Source organism: Sinocyclocheilus grahami, unplaced genomic scaffold (genome assembly GCF_001515645.1).
Source record: "Sinocyclocheilus grahami isolate Dianchi unplaced genomic scaffold, SAMN03320097.WGS_v1.1 scaffold141.1, whole genome shotgun sequence".
Classification (NCBI taxonomy): domain Eukaryota; kingdom Metazoa; phylum Chordata; class Actinopteri; order Cypriniformes; family Cyprinidae; genus Sinocyclocheilus; species Sinocyclocheilus grahami.
This window is the reverse complement of record NW_015505320.1, coordinates 1,253,708-1,273,387: the sequence shown is the minus strand read 5'-3', so window position 1 is coordinate 1,273,387 and position 19,680 is coordinate 1,253,708. Positions and strand designations below refer to the sequence as shown.

The following is a 19,680-nucleotide window of genomic DNA, read 5'->3' as shown; positions in this document are numbered from 1 at the left end:
TAGCTAAAGCGCTTCTACAGGGGAAAAAAACTTTCTGTGTAACCGAAATAAATTCCGGGTGTTTTGGTAGAACGCGATGGTTCCGCTTTTCGGCGTCTTGTTAGATCCAAAATCCCCATAAACCCATGCCGATTTGATATAAAATTGTGGATTGCTAAAGAACTACTTATAATCCGAAAATAGACTAATAAATACAAATATACACGTTTCGATTAGTTAGTAAATTCGGCTCTTTTTTTAAATTTATTTCCTCCCCAGTGCCAGCTGTTACAAATTACTGATTAGACCTAGTAGCAGAATTCAGGGCTTACAGAGAGCCTTTGGTTTGTGTCTCACTGGGTTTGGACTACCTGATCATGAATTATCCATGGCTAGGATTTTTGGTTTTTGCAGTTGCCACACCATTTGAAATGTCTGAAGATAATCATAATGGTAATGTTTATTATGGCACACAAAAAGTTAAACCAACATTTAAAAGAATACAGCTTTAGCTGGTAGTTGTGTTTTGGAACCTCAGTTGGCAAGTAGATAGTTAGTTTATTGCTAATTATCTGCTTTGAAACCAGCTTCTAAACAGAGATAGTTGGGTTTGGATTGGCTTTTTGAGGAGTTATTCCATTTTCTTCAACTTTCAGGCACACATGAGTACTCCCTCTCTCCCTTTTTCTATAGATGTCCAAATTACATGTGGGGAGCTTTCCGTTCATGTTAAGTGGAAAGTGGACAAATCGATGACTGGAAATCCTGCTCGTCTTTTCCTGGGTAGCTGCTTGGCTTCACACTTCTCAAATCGGTCAAATGAAGGAGCAGTTGCAGACTTTTACTATGGACTTGATGATTGTGGCTTCAGACGAATGGTAAGTTTGATTTCACTAAACGCTGAATCCTGAAATTATGGTGAATTTTTTTTTTCTTTTCTTTTTTTTCTTCTCCCTTCCAATTAGGCAACATGGAAATACTTGGTGTATGAGAACAAGCTAAACTACAGGCCATTGCCAAAGCCCCACCCTCCTTCTTTCAGCTATCCGGTTAGATGCATGTATGACAGGTAAACACAACTAGGTACTCAAGTCTTTACCAGGACTCTCAACCCCAAATCATTCCCAATAATGATGTACAATCATTTCAATTATGTTATCAGGCCAAAGGGTTGGACTCCTACTTTCCAGAGCTCTTCTGCTGGTTTTATTCAAGGTCATGGAGAACTGGCCTTTCACATGGCAATTCTCAATTGTAAGCAGGAAAATCTACTGATTCTCTTGGTCTTATTATAACAATAACTTGCATATCATAATCCCTCCAGATAATTTCAGTGGCCCTGCAGAATCCAATGTCTTTCCACTGGGATCTTTTGTTCCTATTTGGGCTGGTGTTAACCAACAAGCCCATCAGCCTCTGCTGCTGCTTCTGGAGGAATGTGTAGCCTCCACAACATTCGAAATCTACCCAGATACTCTTACATACCCACTCATCACCAACAAAGGGTGTACATTTATGATTATTTGAAATATTCATTAGTCGCCACATTATTTCATTCAATTTAGTGGCCATGTTTCTATAATTGACTTAATGTCAAGTCATAATGTGAACTCATCATAGGTGTCTCGTGGATGGTAAGAAGAGCTTTTCCAAGTTTTTGCCAAGGTATCACTCCTCCTCGATTATTCTTCACCTTCAAGCTTTCAGATTCGCTTTGGGACAAGAGGTGAGGGAGCACCTTCAGCGGGAAACTGCAAGTTGTTGAACATCTGAATTTGTTGCTGCCTGTTATTTTTTCCGCAGGTTTTCATCCATTGCAAATTAATTGCATGGGACCCTGACAACCTCAATGAAGCAAAGAAGGCCTGCAATTATAATAAAGCCACAGGAGAGTAAGTGTAAACATGATTTGTACTTCGTTATTTAATCTAAGTTGATATGGTTTACTGGAAAATATCATATAATGCTGCTTTCATAAAAGGTGGGAGCTTTTAGACGACCCATTCCAAAGTTCTCTTTGTCAGTGCTGTGATTCAGCATGTCAAGGCCGTGGAAAGAGGGACACAGATTCAGGTAAATCAAACGTGTATAATGCCAAAAAACTTATGTTAATTATGGTAAAGACTGGAATATGGGTATGTTAACATGCAATGTGTCTGGATTACAGCACCTCAAGGACTAGTACTAAAGTCAGTGTTGGGACCTTTGACATTTACAGAAGTTTCACCGTGATGTTTCTCCGTGCCATCCTTTCTCTTTTGTAATTATGTTCTTAGAATTGTTTAATATTGTCTTATGATAGTATTATGTTATGCATATTGTGGTTTGTTTTTCCTCATTGGTAGGCTGAGTGTCTGTCTAGTGATGCAATGGATGACTGACAGGTCAGTGGAGTGTACGCTGTACATGATATTCTTGTAATAAATCACCATTGTGTTGGAATAACTTTTTTTCTTTTAGGTGCTGAATTCCTGATCGGGGAGAGTGATTAGGAGTGGCTCTTAGAAGTCATCTGATAATTTTTTTTTTGACTGTTTCATCTTTTATACATGTTATTCATTAAAGGTCTATGAAATATCCTTTGAGTCTATTATTTGAAGCTTTCTTGCTGTGATCGCTTCCTCTAAAATAAGAAGTGTCAACTCTGTTCTGTTTATGAATGGCACAAAGTGGCTCAGTAGTTCCTTCAGATATATAATTAAACTGATTACTCCTAACTAAGGGAGCAGGTTATAGAATGCATTGTGGAAAACTAAGAGTACATTAAAATTCCTTCAGAAACTTGGAAATCTGGTTAATGTGATCTATATCAAATAAAAATCTCAGCTCAGGTGTGAAATGAAAATGCAGGTATTCACTGACCCTACGCTCATAAAAACAGTAAAAAAAAATGTAATGCTGAACATGTAATACCGCATGGGAGTGATTACTTTAGGATGTGTTAATAGTGTTAAAGAGTTATTTTTGTAAATGTTGCCAGAACTGTCATAATGTAATTATGGTTGATTCTAATTAAATTAGCATGTTGCGAAAATCCTATGCCTGGTATTCAAATAGATTCACAACCTACCAGTATAAAACTAAACCTGTATCCAATAAAAAGTGCTTCCAGTTTACATGTGTATTATGCCACATAATAAAACAATGTTGCACTACTCTCTTCTTGAACACTATACTTGTATACTTTACAAATATTTGTCACATTTTGGCCCGGTTTCATAGACAAGGGTTAGCCTAAACCAGGATTAGCAAATAGTTCAATTAGGACATTTAAGTAATTTTTTTTATAAACATGCCTTAGAAAAATGCATTACTGGTGTGCATCTTAAGACAAAAAGGCACTGACATGTTTTAAGATCAGTCAGTGCAAGTTTCTTTCAGTTGAAACAGTTCAGATTTACATATTAGTCTAGGACTAGGCTTAAGTCTTGTCTGTGAAACCGGGGGTTTATGTGATCAGAGTTGGACCATTTGCAGCTGATGCTCATTAAGCTCATTTGAAAAATGCATTTCAGATGTGAATCCTTTAATCAGGTTAGCTGTCAGTCAAAGTGCATAAGTATTTCCTTGAAGTATGGTACAGCATATTGTTAGAATGCCTTCATTTTTGTTGTTTGTGGTTTTAACTCTGGCTGTTTTCTTAGTGGTCCAAGCAGGTAATGTGAGGCTTATGCCAGAGAGTGTGTTTTAACACCAAGCCTGTAGCATTTGCATTGTGCACTATATTGCTGATTTTTTTTACACACTGATTCTAAGTCTGTCTCCAAATTCACTTCACTTCAGCAGTCACTGTGGACTGCGGCAAAAACTCTGTCTCTGTACGATGGATTGATGTAAACTCTCAAGTGGATCCATCCCTCCTCCGCCTAGGTGACTGTCCTCCAACCCAACTTTCAGTAAATCCTCAAGGGTCCGAGGCAGTGTTCTATGCTGAATTTTTGACCTGTAATATTAGGAGGCAGGTGAGTTCGGTGAAGAATTTCACTGTAATTCCTTGTTAGTAAATGGGAACGGAGTTGTCATTGGATTTATTCATGTTTGGTAGTATGAGCCACTGAGCTATTAATGACTCTTTCCTATGAGGCGCAAAGGGTACTTAACAGTTCTTAAAAGGGAATTATTTGGGCCATATTCAACTCTTAACTTTGCGTTGTTGGAGTTATTTGTATATGTAATAATACATGGCTAGAAATGATGGAGATCTGTTTATCCGCTGTGATAGCACTGCTTGTTCATGTTGGATTCAGCAGTGCTGTATTACAAAATGCCGTGTTTATAGTTTAATGCATTCAAATGGAAATGGAGTATAGAAAAGTGTTAAAGTAATCTATTCTCTATCTTTTTCCCTTCATAGGTGACAACGAATGAGATTATATTTGAGACTGAGATCACTTCTCCCACATTGTCAAAAGCAACACCAATTTATTACCCTGTAGCCTGTGCATATGAAAGGTGACCTCTGTTTATTAAAATGAATCTGAAGACCCTCTTTTAATGGCATATTGCTGCTTGAATACCTTTTGATTAATGCAGATCAAAACTGCTGCCTTTCTTTCAGGGAAGAAGACTGGGCTCCTCCTTTGTATGATCCTCTGCTGTTTCATACACATGGCCAGGGAGATCTGGCATTTCGTATGGCTCTCATGAAGGGTATGTATGCACTTTGTAATGAGATGTTCTTGATGACTTGAATATATAATGGTCTTACATCTTTCTCTTTGTAGATGACTACAGTGGTGTGGCCACTACCACAACCTTCTCACTAGGCTCAATGATCCCAATTGCTGCCTCAGTCGCCCAGCAGAACCATCAGCCATTAATACTGCTGCTGGATGAATGTTTGGCTTCCACAACACCAGAATTGGCTTCAGATTCTCGTGTTTACCCACTCATTACCAACAAGGGGTATGTGTAGACAAGATGTGCCCTTTCTGAAGCCAAAAATGTTTTCATTTGAGTAGCAGCATTCTTGGTCTTAATACCCTTTAAAACTGATAGCAATTTTGTTTTTTTTGTTTTTTTGGCTTTAAGGTGTCTTGTAGACAGCAAAAATACAAACTCCAGGTTTCTGCCAAGAAATCAGTTGTCAGAGATCAGGCTGAGTCTTCAAGCCTTCAAGTTTGCCACTGGAGAAGATGCAAGTTCACTTGGTTTATTTACTTATCTATTTATTCATTTGTTTGTTCAAGTGTTTGACTTTTTTTTTATTTATTTATTTATTTTTTTTATTCATTTTATTTTGCATCAACATCCTCAGGTCTACCTGCACTGCAGGCTTGTGGCATGGGAACCAAGGGACCTGGATAGTGGCAATAAAGCTTGTCAATATGACAGGACCAGCTCACGGTATGATTTAAAATCGAAAGCCTCTGGTAGAACTTATGAATAGGCTCTTTCTCTTTTACAGATGGGTGCTGGTTGATGATCCATCCCAGAGCTCTCTCTGCAGCTGCTGTGACACTAACTGCCAAGGAAGAAAGAAAAGAGGAATAACAGCAGGTCAGTGTTCCCTATCTCACACATGCTATTTCATGAGTCCATGTGAAGAGTGACATTGAGTGTTACTACTGGACATGAACTGACTGATTGCATGATCTACAGATTCCACAGCTGTAAATTCTGTTATTGGGCCTCTGGTTATTATTTAAAACTGAGGACTGGGTCATGCCTTAATGGATTTTACAAGGTTTGATTATTTTGTTGCTTTATTGCTTAGATTTTATATTGTGCTTTCCCCCTTTTTTCCACTAATGTGACCACTATTCAATGTTGAATTATTTCCAAAGATGGGGCTCCAAGCTACTGGAGGCGTTTTGGATGTCCAGGTGGAGCTGATCCTATTCAACAGTTGTGATTTTCTTAATCTAAATAAATGTGGATGTTCATTATTACCTATACTAAATATTGAGTTGTGCTTCTGCAGTCATTTCGTTTTTATTCATTTTTCCTGAAGTGCCCTCAAACCATTTTGTATTTAGAGTGAAAATGCCTGCACCAAAAAAAAAAAACAATCTACAATTCTGAGATTGATGCATTCCTACTTCTGTAAACAAATTAGCACAATTGGTGCTTCTCTCGCAGTTGTGATGGACAAAAGCACAAGGAGTGTGAATTTGGCAAGTGGTTTTGTGCCTCTACACTGACTAACCGCAAAGACAGTTTTAAAACCACTTTATAATTTTACTAAACTGCCCAAGAGATGGCGCCAAGATGCTTCCTTCAGGAATGCTCCAACAGTTTATGGCGCCATCGACTGGCTAGTTCAGGGACACCTGCGCTCATTCGAGGCCAAGTTGAGAGACTTTTATTACGTTACAATTGCAGGTAAATTATTCAGGTAAACGCCATTCGTAATACTACATTTGTCATGGTATAAACAACTTATTTTACCGCAGTCCACAATTTGCTAGCGTTCCAAGTTCCAGCATGGTTAACGTCAGCATGAAACGTGTTTTTCCAACTTAACGTGTGTAGGCTACATCTCCAATGTTAATGGTATCTTTAATGCTAATTAGTTTTTGTAGGTGACCTCTTTTATAGTAGTGAAATGAACTGGTTTCACTGTAACAACTGTTATGTGAGACGGGAAAAAGTTTGTCCAGCTGTGGCCATGTATTTACGCAGTTCTCACAAAATATAAGTGAGTAACAGTTACGCAGTACGCTTATTTTGAGTGATTTTATTTTGTTGTTGTTTTTTATTCCATTTTCGAGGCTAGTGTGATTCACTAAGTAAATGTAATATCCTCCTAAAGGTCAGTGCCGAGTTTGTCATGCCAACTGTAACTACCTTCACATATCTGATCAGGTAAGTCCAACCCACATTGAGAGACCAGATGGTCTCCGCAACATTCACACAGAATATTGTTTTTTAGAAGGACTTGCTCCACAGGGTGGCCTGGGTGGGTCTGGCCCACCTTGAAAACTATGCTCCTACCCACCCCCAACTTTACAGCTCTACCCTGAGGGTCCCTTTGCACACACTGGAGGGCCTGGTGGTCAAAACTGGCTTGGAGTGCTAAATATGATTGTTTATACACCGTTAACCTATGAGAGAAGGTCATGAAAGTTTAGTCAAAATTGAATTGAGAACTAGTTCAGTTGATGTGTGCTGTATGAACAACGGTTGACAACTAGTTATCAGTACGATATAAGTAGGCCTACATGCTAAGAATCTTTTTTTGTCAACTTCCTGAATAATTTCTGTAATTAAAAATTGCAGGAAGTAGCAGTAATGTGCAGTCTTTTTCTGAATTATTTGCCTAAAAAGGAGATAGAAGCAGAATGAGTTAAAATCCTGAGAGCATTACTACTATTTATATATTATTATTTGTCACTATAGTTACGTGCATTAATATTAATTAGAAAAATGTTTAACTTTGGTTACAAACAACATTTAAATGTTTTTACTATACATTCCTTTCATTTTTGAAGATGAAGCCACAGGAAAAGATGTTTTTCAAAGATCTAATGAAACTTGTTCAGACTCGACTGGAACATATTGCACAGGTCATTTACTGCTTATCAAATACATTTTATTTGTCCCTATTAATTTAGAATTGACTGCATTTGTAAGGCCAAAACAAACATTTGCCGTGAACTCTGGTACATGAAAACATGTCAAAGTGACATCAAGCCCTAAGCTAACACAATTCTGCTATTTATAACTTAAGGAAATGCATTTGTTTCAGATCGCTATTTTTCAGAAAAGGCAGAAGGAGCGAGTCATTGCATTCTTAAGAAACAGGTGTGTGGAACTGGAACGAAATGTGAAAAGTGTGATCAGTGCTACAGGTTGTCATTCGTGGCATATATCTAATATATATTCAGTGGCACTTTAAAAATGGGACTATTTAGTTATTTGTGTTTTATTTAAGGCAAGTGTCTGCACTGAAACAAGAGAATAAAGAACTAAAGAAGCCGCTTTCTCAGAGGAGGGTGAGAGTTTCTTATTGCATGTCTCATGCTTCCCTTCTAACTTCCGTTCTCTTTGGATGTTATAATTTTTCTTTTCTCCACACAGACATCTCCTGGGAGGTTTTCAATTAATGGGTAAATACAGATAATTGTCTTTGTGCATAGATGTGGATCATAATGTAATGTAATACATTTAAAATATATTCTTTCCATATACAGAGGAACTCCAAGGATGATTCTTCCTGTAGCTGTCACATCACCAAGTAGCAAGTTTCGTAGCTTGAGACAGAAACTTCAGCTCCTAGACTGAAACACTGTATATATTGTTCTCATCACATTGTATTTCCCATTGCATTTCCAAAGTCACACCTCGCTCTAGAGCTTGCATTCTATCATGTCAATTATTTTTATATAGTAGATTTGCTTTCCCCCAAATAATACTATTCAATTCTGGTTGTTGTGCAAGTTCGGGTGGCACTTTGGAGAGGTTTAGACATTCCAGACTCGGCATGACAGTGAGTTAGCTTCTCTACTATATTCTAGTATAAGGTGTGTTCAGTTTACAGTTTTTCTCGATTGCTAACACACTATAACTGGTTCATTTGGCCCAGTTTTCCAAACCATTCATACAGTTCTCGAAACAAAGACACGTTTCTCAAAACTTTTAACACATTTCACTTGTTTGCACACACGTTCCAATTTGCTCAGTGTTTTCTGCAAAACTCTACACAAAAACGCCATAATTTTGCACAGGTTTAACCATGTTCTCATTCAGAAAACACAAACACACAATATAATTAACTCAAGCATCAAAAAATGAACTCAACCAGCGCACGTTTATCCATGTGTGAACATTAAGTAGCAAAACTGATGACACACAGGTCACAATCTCAGGATGATATGAACAAGAGCACAGCTGATTATGTGTTTTGGAAAATGAATCCTGGTAGTGGGAGACAAAGAGGAATTGGAGGGGAAAATAAAAAACGAAGGGGATGAGGTCAAATTTAATTTGTTCCTGATGAAATACAAAGCACTATAGTTGACCATGTTCTTCTGCATGGACCGACCATAAGGGAAGTTGGCATACAGGCTCATCTAAAAGGTTTCAATACTACTTACATAATACACATACAATATAATTACAGTATATAGCAGCAGTACTTCAGATGAGAGAACTTTCATTATTCTATGTACAGTAAATACTGTAGCACATGTTGTACAGTACACCCTCAAACTCATTACTGTTGGATTTATTTGTAGCCAAGTAGTCCTTACATGTACTCTATTTTTGCAGAACTGAGACGACTGTCTAGGGGAGGCAGAGAAGTCTTGTCAGAAGACTAAGAAACTGCTATAACAAATAAGGATACTACCAATACTGTAATGCAATTTGGCAAAGAATGCTGAATGAATTAATGGATTTATTTACAGTAACTGACAGTATATTCCAATGCGTTTACTGTATATTCTGTTGTATGGTTTTTGAACTTTTCTCTTCTAATGCTTTTCATCTACTGTAAGATGTCTTTATGGTAGTGTAATGAAAGTAAACCTTTCTTACTGTTTAATTCTGAATTTTACTGTATCTGCATCCCTCTATTTATGTCATATACTGTAACGGACATTGACTAGCAAAAGGATTCCTATTTCCCAAAAGGAGGTTTTTGTAACAGTGTTTTGAATTGATCTCACTAGTGTTCTCTAGGCAGAAAAATAGTCAGTGTATTTGACAGGTTTGTGTATCATCTGAGGCCAAAGTTTGAATCTGTCAAAAGAGAACGTTTTTGACTAAACTGTTTGATTTTGACCTGGAAGTTTGAAGTTTGCACAAGTTGGTGTATAGTTTTGAGATTGTGTTTATAGTTGTGAGAAAATTGTGAATTGTTTCATGAATTGAATGTTAGCTATCGAGAAAAACTGTAAAATAGTCAGTTATCAAGTCATATGGAAATAAGAAATTGTCATGTGACTGTTTTACATCTAATCTGTTCTAGACACCCCCAGGGTCATCCATCTCTATGTCAAGCGGGAGTTCATAACATGAACATGGTTTCCGTAAGTGATGTAATACTGACATTGTTAATCATATCTCTCAGATATCATTATTTGAGTTCATAAAGTAACGATAATGTCAAGGTAGACACTCTACTGGTTAGACTGGTATGCTTATGTTCTCTTTTTATCTTAAAGGGACACCCAGCTCAGTTAACATTCCCACAAGGTATCGTTTTATGCATTTACCAAGACTAAACATTTTTAATGCCCTAAATTGAAATATTTCACACTAAGCATTTGCACTGTCCATCTTCCCTTAAGTTCCAGCTTCTGGCTAGGCCTACACTCCAGTCCCCAAGGCCATAACCAATAATCGTTTGTAGCTAATTCATGTCATTAGAAAGCCACTTCATCACTAATGCATCCACATCACCTAAAAGGAGTGATCTACTTCATCCATCCTTCTTATCAGTAGATACAATTATATTGACATTAATTTATTTGAAAAATGCAATTTTTAGTTTACTGATTAAAGATGGCACAAATAAAGGCTGTATGGGCTATAAATGTTTTTCATTTACGTTGGTCTCGGTATCACAAGTATTTTGCTAATTTTTTGAATGGGATTATTGTTAGAACTGAAATTACACATACAAAATGTAACCCGCTTTCATTTTCCAATGGCAATGTAATTGAATTTGCAATTAAAAGAGAAAACCATTAAATGTGTTAATCAAAAATATTTCAACAGATCAACATTTTTGTAAGCTGGGCTCAGTTACAACAAAAAATTGTTAGAAATAAATCAGTCAAACAAATTGCATTTTTTTCCAGTTTATTATAACAGAAAACGTGAAACAGCTACATTACGCAAGGAATGGGAAAGAGGAATGTCTTGAACTCTTCAGCATCAATTTATCGTATACTTTTAATTAACAGCAGTTAATGTTAATGTTCCCTTTTTATAGGTGGAATTTGATCACAAAACAGACGTCATTTTTTGTTAAGCATACCAAAAGATCTGGGCTGTGTTCCTCAAAAGCATCTTGAGCCAAGTAGATCGTACTAGCTACCATTGGTGATAATGGTTCTACGATTTACTTGGGCTTACTATGCTTTTGGGAAATGCAGCCATGAACTGTCAGCACATATAACCAACACTTGTGCATCTTTGTTAAGTGAAATACTGATTAATTTAAACCTTATGTTAATGCTAAATATAGGTCTACTTTAAATGATGTGAAGGATTTACAATTCATGCCATATTTTCCTAATGCAAATATGGTACCAATGGTATTTACCATTTTTTTGTAAATACACCATGAGACATCTTTTGATGAGACATCTTTGACATGATTGATGTCAAGAGGTTAACTGAACCGAATGCAACCATGAGTTAAACATAATCAGTCATGTTTTATTTCAATGCAATGTTTCGCCTCCCTGAAACACAAATTTACAGACAATAAGGCACAAGATTTTACAAAAACCATGGCTTTTGTTGTCTTTTCACTGCAGTGGAGTAGGGATGTATTCAAATGAAATGTTTATACACAATGAAGTAGCATTGATGGATCCATAAACCTCTAAGTGCGGAATGTTAAAGATAATTGGAGGGGAATATATAATATATATCTTCTTAAATGAGTTAAACTAAAAATTTACAAAAACATACCCTCGCATTGCTAAAGTTACTGGTCCAAAAAAACTAAACTACAGTACCTAATAGATAACCAAGCCAAGGTTACGGGAAATCTAAACAGTTTGAATATCATATCAGCTGTAAGAAGCAGCAATTAAGGCTCTAAAGGATTACTAACAAAAATACCAACAACACAAACATAGGAAACTGGAGGAACAGCCAGTGGACAGATGACTCCCAGAGCACCACAGGAACATTACTTAGTATTTGTTAAAGACCAAAAAATACATTTTACATTTCAATACTGCCTGTCGTTTAACAAATCATGTAGTGAGTGTATAAAAAAAAAAGTCACATTGCTATTGTTTTTTTACATAGAGGGCACTGCATGAAGTGATTTTATACTGTGCCTTCAAAGGGGTTTCACAGCAGATTAACAGACATGAGCACAAACAGTTTTCATTCTTATATTAATCAATCAATAACAGTGATCTCTGTGTCCAGTGTTGTACTGTCTTTAGATGCAAACCAGTCTCGGACCTGTTGATAACTCATTTTTGTCTTCCGGCAGAGATTGTCAAGGTCTTTCTCTTGGAGTGGTCCGGTCTGTCGATAATACTGCTCCAATGGACTGAGGTCTACAGAATCTTTTGCAGACTTCTGCATTTTTGGTGTGCTGTTCCCTTGTGACTTACGTTTCCTGTTGCCTTCACTTCCTAGGGTTCCAGCGGCATCGGCAGCAGCCCCTCCACTTTGTAACAATGCTATCTCAGCAAGCACTTGGTCACGTACGTCAGCATGCACCCAACGTACATTGCCATTTTTTACAGCATACCGCGTGTCCCCAAACCACTGGATAATGTCAGCACGAGGCAAAGATGTTAGTTCCACTATCTGTGTGTATACATCACTCTTTGGCCATGGGCAGCGCTGGAAGTATTCCTTTAGGACAGCCAGTTGCTCCTTTGTTTTCCTTGGTCGTCCAGCCACTGTTAATACTGAAGAAAGTGAAGTGTTATCCGAGGAGTTTAGGGAGTTGTTCAAAGCATTTGCTTTGGCAGAGCGTGTATATTTCAATGACCTGCCTGAGTGTTTTTTAGATGGGGTGATTGATGGAGAAGAAGAGGAGGAAGTGGGTGCAACTGGCTCTGGAGGTGTCAAAGAACGTCCCTCACTTTCGTGATCGCTTCCAGCTTCATTAATGTGAATCTCACTTTCCTCTGAACATTTCTCCTCGTCCACAACTAATGCTCCTTCTTCAAATGCCTCAAGCGTGTTAGACAGGAAAAGCTGGAAAAACTGAGAATTCTTTGGCCGATTTTTTCGTGATCCTTTCACACAAACCTTTTCCTTGCCTTCATCATCAGCATGCTCTGTTGTTTGCTTTTTAGTAGTGAGAGGAAGAGGCTGAACCTCCTGAGACTGAGATGATAGACTGCAGTTGGGTTCATTTTTTTCTCCTTGAGTAGCGGAGAAGGATGTCGACAACCCTCTACCATTTCGCAGCTGGTAACGACTGTCACTAAACCATTTTCGAATCTCATTACGAGTTAGGACTGTCTCCTCTTGTAGGCGCTGAAGCTCTGTCTCATCAGGCCAATTCTCCTGTAGAAAACTCTTACGCAAAGCAGCTAACTGGGCTTTGGACTTTTTGTACCGCCCCTGCCGTGGCTGCTCAGATCCAACAGGAGACTCTGTAGAAGTAGGTGGAGTGGCTGCTTGAGGTGTTTCTGGGATTTCTACTGGCTGTCGGTAGTTGTACGAATCCTGAGGAGGTGGGAGAGATGAACGGAAATGTGAGAGAGCAGGAAAGAGCTTTGCTGGTTCTGTGCTTTCAATTTTATGTCTTTTACGAGGCACTTGTGGACTTTGCACTAGATCTTCAACATGATTTTCTGTTTCTTTTAAATCCTCAATTTTCCTCTTTGTACTGCTCTCTTTGTGTTCAGTTTCACTTGTTCGCACTGGTCTAGCCAGCTTGAGCCACGTCTCTTCAATGTCCTCCGAGGCCCAGCTAATTCCATACTTGATGCGTTGCACCATGAACCACACTTTGACTTTATCTAGGGGAAGAGCGCAGACACGGGCAAGGGTGCTGACCTCTTGAGATGTTGGATAGGGGAAGATGTTGAAGGCCTGAACAAGTTCAGGGATACCATCCAGCTCACGTGTTTGATCAGACTGGGTCCACACTAGCTTTAGTCCTTCAGATACCAAAGGAAGACATACTACAGAGTTATTATTAGTGCTAAAGCTTACTGCAGCACTGTTCTCTCTTGGTCTACGATTAGAGGGGCTCGCATGTTCCTTTCCATCAGAATTGTGGTGGTATGGTGATTTTTGCTGCCGTGGACTGGTGAGGCTTCCATCTTGTCTTTTTGCTGCCACCCCTCTCGGAGAGATAGCTTTCAAGTCATGGTCACTGTGCGTCGCCATCAGAGATGTCATACCTCTATTGCCGCAGACTGTAAGAATAACAAAGAAACAGAGTCAGCTGAAAATTAATACAGCATAGTATATGGCAATACCCATAATGCATTTTTTGCCTTTTGAACAGGTAATTTTTGGCAAAAGTTAAAATCCTGTCTGTTGTTTGTAAGCCGGATTTGTGAGGGGTGAAAAGGTTGGAATGCTGAGGGGTGGTGGGCTGTTGCTGGCTGATGGGTGCTAGGATGGTGCTTTGGGGAGGGGGTTAATGGGTGGGGTTCCGGTCATTCTTTGGTTGGTCAAATCTTCAGTAGAATTCATTCAGATCATTTGCAAGATGCAGCAAACATAACTTCAGAAAATCTGACATTATCGATGCCCATCCAGAGATGCAAAGTGACTTGCTTGTGAGATTTTCGAGAAAAGCCGTTCATCAAACTCCCTGAAAGTCATTAAACTGGGACTTTACGGTCAACTCTACAGTCCATCCATTGACTTTCCTCTCTAAAGTTGAAAGAAGGACAGATGTCACCCCCTTCCCCCTGCCGTTCTCTTCCACACATTAACCTTTTATTAAAGCCTGTCGTATACTCTACACCAACCCCCACTATGGCGGACTTGGGCAAAAGAGAGATGGGGGCCCTGCCCTTCACAGCTCCCTTGCCCTGTTCCAGTGCACATAATGGTCCGCTTCCCCCATTTGCCTAACCCCCGGAGAACCATTTAGAAGTTCGTTTAACCTTCCAACAGATGGCCAAGAGATAGTAAGAGAGTCTGTCTCGGTTAAATAAAGGTAACAAAAGTTGCAATTTGTCAACCTGGTTTGTTTGCCAGTTTTGCCTACCCAACACAGCACAGTCTACAGAGCACATGTTGGTCATCTCAAACTTGGTCTGTGCTCAGAATTAAAAGGCTTAGATTTTTACTTTGAAATCTAATCATGACATGAGTTTATTTTTCTGTTTGTCCTGACTAGGACACCTTACTTATGGTCAACAATTTGTAAATCAGCAACATAGTACCTTTTCAGTTTTAGTTTTATGCGGCATCCTATGACTTTAATGAGCCCAAAACAAAGCTGAACTGTGAACCACAGTAACAAACTTTACCAAGTCTACATGAGCAGTGTTAGGCAATCCTGATTGGAAAAGCTTTGCCAATATTAGGCAATGAGCAGGCAAGTCATCTACAAAACAAGCTGGAGGTGAACTTGACAGGATAAATTCCCGACCGCCTGTTGTGACCTCATTTATCAGATGATGACTTGGAATGACTCGACTAAGCATGAAGTCAGAGTAGCGTTTGTTTAGCAGGGTTACTATTTGTACATTGTCAAATTTACAAATATAATCAACTTGTGAAAAAGTACACAATCATTATAAATAATTTCTCAGTCAATAATATATATATATATATATATATATATATATATATAAATAAATAATTTGTTAATTATTTATTTTAATATAATTTACTGAACAATAACGTAATTAATTCCTATACAGTCTGTGAAACAGAAATACAATGCAGTTTAGACTAAATAAACTTGGTTAGACTTGTAAATTGCGTCAGTGGCCGATGTTTGTCCATGGCTTCTATTATAATCAGCTTATGTGGGGAACTTTTGACGCAAGTCGTAGGATGCGAGATGAGATCACTACAGTATGTGTTCATCCACTAAACAGTAAACAGGTGTAAGGGCCAACATAAACCGAACGCTTCAACAATATACAAGGGTTTATGCCATAACAGCTCTTGTACATCAGCCCTTTTGTGGCGCAGGATCCGCTCACGCTTCAGTAACGCACATAAACTCCCGTTGTCCCATTTAACCATACATTCCCGTTTGAACCTTGTTCAAAACAAACGCTTCCAATTATGTGAACACGACGCGACGTAAGACAAAATCGACTTGACTCCTCGCGTGGCTTTTAGGACGCAACAACAAGCTTCGAGAGCCTTAATTCCGTCTCGGCTCTGCTTAAAAAACTTTACAAACGTAAGCTGTAAAGTGGTTCGCGTGAAACAACAACTCACCGCTTGAAATTCTGTCAAGGCTGTATGTAGATATGCCACTCCAGCTGGTTTGTATTGTCCGTTGTCGTTTTTGTTCTGGAAATCCCTAAGTGTTTTTCGCCTGTCCGGTCAGACCGAGGCTACACAGAGAGGATCAGGAAACTCTCGGACCAGCCCCCTCTTTCTCATGCAATGACGGGTCCGTGGCCATGCAGGTCCAATCCGGGAAGGAGAGTAATGGGAGGAGGAGCACAGCTGAAACTTGGCCCCGTGAATGCACTTCCCATCTGGGATGTAATTACCATGTGAATTGTGCCACATGATAAGTTTTAGGAGTCTGCAGGTAAGGATGCATATCATTATACTTCGATCAGACATGTCAGAGGTAACTTTATGAATGTTTGAGTTTAGGAAGAAGCAATTAATTTAATCTACAAATTAGTAAACAAAAAAAAAACAATAACTCCTTAAGGTTGACACAAGAGCCACTCACTTTGCATAAGGGTCCTGATCACACTGTCAGGGTTTATTTTGACTGTATATTATCCCGCATAATACATGGCTATCCACCAAATCAATGAATATACGTGAATTATTCATTTGAGATTAATCATTCTAATGTGAGCAGAAAGAATGTCCAGGAAAACTAATCAAGCTGTGTTTGTTTTGTGCTAATGAGAGACTGACTAGTCATTACCCAACTTATTACATGGCTATTTAACAATGCACATTAAAAAATATTGATTTGAGTTAAAATAATTAGTGTACTTGCAGAGACATGAGAACCACTATTTTCCCAGAAAAGTGGACAATTATGTAATGTTGCACAGGTGTTTGACCAATCGGAATGAAGGGTTCAAGAAAGAGATATCAATCTATCAATAATACAACACAAAAGACTGTAGTAAAATGTCAGTATTTATTGCAATAACTCGTTTGGTAAGTATACAATCATCTATAACAGGGTTAATTAATCCCTTTCAAGTTAAAAACCGTATGTTAATATACCAGTATTTTTATAAATTTTTTCATTTTAGAAAACAGTTGTGACAATACTAATTCTGCTCATGAATTGTGCATTAATTGTCTTCCAGACTCAGCTACTGTAATTTTAATCAGTGCTTTACTCATTTGTAAAAATGGACATCCTTTTTTTTTATATAACAAGATAAAAAAAAATAGACAATGTCTCTTCACTGAGACATATTAGATTTTTCCACTGCCAAGGCTCAGCATGGAACGAGGCACTCTGATGAATGAAGGAGTGAATACGGACAGCCAGGACACATAGGGTACCTGGGAAACGACAAACTTCAAAGAGGTGTAGTCCATGACACTGCGACCTGAAATAACAAGGAGCACATAAAAAAAAAAACCTGTGTAGGATTTAATTTCGTAACATCTCAATCTAATCATCTAATTACATTTATCGTAACTGGAAAACTATTTCTTCTGCATAAACATTTGTCACTGTACCATCAACATCCTTGAGTCCATAGCGGCGAGCGAGGTCACAGGTCATCAACACTTGCCCGGTCATTGACATTAGACTTTTATCTGTTTGTCACCAGGAAGCAGAAAATATGTCATCTAAAGCCTCGAGACAATTCATTTCTCACCAATTACTTTCAATGTAATTCATAACATGTTAACTTTAGTCTTTAAAAAAATCCAACCTTTGGCCAGCTCAACTATGCATCTTCCACTAAACTCTGTCGTCTCACCCTTATTAAATATTTCCTTGAACTGAGAAAGAGAGATTGTAAATATTTAGGAAGACAAGTTTTATTTTTTTCCATGAACTTAAGCAATTATGATTAAGGGCTTCGAAAAATAAAAAGGCTTACTTTTGGATCAAATCCTGGAGGAGCCTCATCGCAAGATATATACTGATTAATTAACTCAGTCTGAACGGCCCCTGGCCAGAGGCTTACAGAAACCACACCTTTCTTCTTCAGCTCTACTGCCATGTCCGCTGCCATTCTGTCACACTGAATAACCAAAAGAAAGTTTAAAGCATAAATGAACAATGAAGATGAATAAAGGAATAGTCTACGAACAAATAAAAAATGGAAGTGGCATTCTGTGCAACTGAAATGAACCATATTTCAAATATGTTACACGGAAAATGACTTCAGATACAGAATCTGTAATGCTGTGTGCACGGACTCACTGCAGCTTTGCCGACCCCATAGGATACATTAAAGAGATAGCGCAGACCACCCATGGATGATATGAACACAATCAAGCCTTTGCCTTGCGCCACCATCATCCGTGCGGCATACACTGAGCAGAAATAGTGACCTCTGTGAAAACAGTGACCATGATCTCTGAAATGGCTCCGAAAGTCCAAAGAAAATTAATTGCTATGAATATTTTCAATTTTCCATGCTTTAATCACAGCTTTTTCAATTTTAATAATTGCATTGTCATATAACCTCTATTTAAATAAATTAGTTTTTTTACAGGGTCAAATAAGTAAGTTTCATGTGGTTAGGTACTCAAGTTGTCATGCACTACCATTCAAAAGTTTGATTTAAGATATTGAAATATTTAAACAATAAAAAAGATAAGAAAAATGAATACTTTTATTCATATATATACATTTTAAAATATATTAAAACAAAAATGTTATTTAAAATTGTAATAATATTTCACATTACTGTTCTATTTTCTCAAATAAATGCAGCCTTGGTGAGCATAAGAGATGTCTTTAAAAACAACCCCCAAATGGCCTGTCTCTTAGATGTGACAAGAAGTCTTAAAATTCATTCAAAATGATTTATGTGTATATCTCTGCATAATATTTGTCACTTGGAGTCATCTCCAGATTTGTACTGTACTGTACCTGAGTCCAGTGTTGTTGATTGTGTCCCAAACATCTGGATCCACCTCCCAGAACTTCTTGTTCATGTTGTCAAAAATAGCCTAACACACAGATATAAACACAACAATAGTAAAACAGTTATTTCATGAAACTTTCAAAAGCAAAAATAATTCAAATTCAGAAAAACTGCATATTTGTTCCATAGTTAGCTGTGACTGACCTGTACACCCCGCATAGGCATTATTGACCAATAAGTCAAGTCTGCCATTTTGCTCACGTTGAACACGTTCAAACAGCTCCTTGATTTCGTCCTCTTTAGATGAGTCACAGATCACTGGAAGACACCGGCCACCTCTCTCTGTCACCTGTTATCATGAAAATAAAAGAAGCATGAAATCAATATCACCTTCTCTAAGCTGAGGGCTATTATTGATACAATCAGGAGATAGTTTCCACACCTCAGCTGCTGTCTGCTTCAGAGTTTTCTCCTGTCGACCAGTGATGTACACTGTAGCGCCAGCCTCAGATAACTGTAGGGCAATACCTCTTCCAATTCCTCTGGAAGCACCAGTCACCACACAGATCCATCCTGATAGTGCCATCTGACAAACACACGCAAACATAAATTGATGCCAGTAATAACAATGTCCGAGCTTTAGAATTAGATAATTGAACTGGTTCACATAATCAGTATAAACGGTTTGGTTAAAATCGGCCAAAGTGGTTCTCAAGTCAACAGCTCACTGACTCACTGAAAGAAAAAAAAACAGGCCAAATATGAGTCCCCGTCCCAAATGGGGTATGCTACTATGGTTTTATATATATATATATATATATATATATATATATATATATATATATATATATATATATTT

General features: G+C 38.0%; 4 protein-coding genes across 6 annotated transcripts in view; 2 read left to right on the top strand and 2 right to left on the bottom strand.

Moving 5' to 3' along the window:
• The first annotated feature begins 44 nt into the window (after positions 1-44).
• Positions 45-2,531, top strand: LOC107591389 (zona pellucida sperm-binding protein 3-like). The gene is made up of 11 exons (XM_016280551.1): positions 45-432; positions 673-857; positions 945-1,048; positions 1,142-1,233; positions 1,304-1,484; positions 1,600-1,705; positions 1,783-1,871; positions 1,961-2,052; positions 2,147-2,239; positions 2,325-2,363; positions 2,440-2,531. The coding sequence occupies exons 1-9, from the start codon at positions 357-359 to the stop codon at positions 2,209-2,211; spliced, it is 990 nt and encodes a 329-aa protein (XP_016136037.1). The 5' UTR covers positions 45-356; the 3' UTR covers positions 2,212-2,239; positions 2,325-2,363; positions 2,440-2,531.
• Positions 2,532-3,506: 975 nt separating this feature from the next.
• On the top strand, positions 3,507-5,879 carry zp3f.1 (zona pellucida glycoprotein 3f, tandem duplicate 1). 3 transcript variants are annotated; one of them, XM_016280602.1, is made up of 10 exons: positions 3,508-3,635; positions 3,763-3,941; positions 4,334-4,431; positions 4,538-4,629; positions 4,704-4,884; positions 5,011-5,116; positions 5,237-5,325; positions 5,369-5,478; positions 5,581-5,665; positions 5,766-5,848. In XM_016280602.1, the coding sequence occupies exons 1-9, from the start codon at positions 3,554-3,556 to the stop codon at positions 5,625-5,627; spliced, it is 984 nt and encodes a 327-aa protein (XP_016136088.1). In that variant the 5' UTR covers positions 3,508-3,553; the 3' UTR covers positions 5,628-5,665; positions 5,766-5,848. The 3 variants fall into 3 exon arrangements, with proteins under 3 accessions (XP_016136086.1, XP_016136088.1, XP_016136087.1); XM_016280600.1 differs by lacking the exon at positions 5,581-5,665 and having other exon boundaries at positions 3,507-3,635; positions 5,766-5,879; XM_016280601.1 differs by lacking the exon at positions 5,581-5,665 and having other exon boundaries at positions 3,509-3,635; positions 5,387-5,478; positions 5,766-5,879.
• A 6,002-nt stretch (positions 5,880-11,881) lies between these two features.
• Positions 11,882-16,273, bottom strand: LOC107591388 (homeobox and leucine zipper protein Homez-like). Its single transcript, XM_016280550.1, has 2 exons — positions 16,000-16,273; positions 11,882-14,000 (listed from the first exon to the last, which is right to left on the bottom strand). The coding sequence occupies exon 2, from the start codon at positions 13,981-13,983 to the stop codon at positions 12,010-12,012; it is 1,974 nt and encodes a 657-aa protein (XP_016136036.1). The 5' UTR covers positions 13,984-14,000; positions 16,000-16,273; the 3' UTR covers positions 11,882-12,009.
• A 636-nt stretch (positions 16,274-16,909) lies between these two features.
• The window catches only part of LOC107591387 (dehydrogenase/reductase SDR family member 1-like), a 5,626-nt gene continuing 2,855 nt past the window's right edge, over positions 16,910-19,680 (bottom strand). Inside the window, exons 4-9 of the mRNA XM_016280549.1 lie at positions 18,827-18,906; positions 18,152-18,284; positions 17,826-17,969; positions 17,655-17,724; positions 17,455-17,535; positions 16,910-17,321 (exon numbers count right to left, since the gene is read on the bottom strand). Of these exons, the coding sequence (XP_016136035.1) occupies positions 17,185-17,321; positions 17,455-17,535; positions 17,655-17,724; positions 17,826-17,969; positions 18,152-18,284; positions 18,827-18,906 (645 nt within the window). The 3' untranslated portion in view covers positions 16,910-17,184. The remainder of the gene's footprint in view (positions 17,322-17,454; positions 17,536-17,654; positions 17,725-17,825; positions 17,970-18,151; positions 18,285-18,826; positions 18,907-19,680) is intronic.

Coding starts and splice junctions, on each gene's coding strand:
- LOC107591389 (XM_016280551.1), top strand. CDS start 357: ATGAATTATCCATGGCTAGGATTTTTGGTTTTTGCAGTTGCCACACCA. Junction 433..672: donor GTCTGAAGATAATCATAATG/GTAATGTTTATT, acceptor CTTTTTCTATAG/ATGTCCAAATTACATGTGGG. Junction 1,872..1,960: donor TATAATAAAGCCACAGGAGA/GTAAGTGTAAAC, acceptor CTTTCATAAAAG/GTGGGAGCTTTTAGACGACC.
- zp3f.1 (XM_016280600.1), top strand. CDS start 3,554: ATGGTACAGCATATTGTTAGAATGCCTTCATTTTTGTTGTTTGTGGTT. Junction 3,636..3,762: donor TTTCTTAGTGGTCCAAGCAG/GTAATGTGAGGC, acceptor ACTTCACTTCAG/CAGTCACTGTGGACTGCGGC. Junction 5,117..5,236: donor AGTTTGCCACTGGAGAAGAT/GCAAGTTCACTT, acceptor CAACATCCTCAG/GTCTACCTGCACTGCAGGCT.
- LOC107591388 (XM_016280550.1), bottom strand. CDS start 13,983: ATGACATCTCTGATGGCGACGCACAGTGACCATGACTTGAAAGCTATC.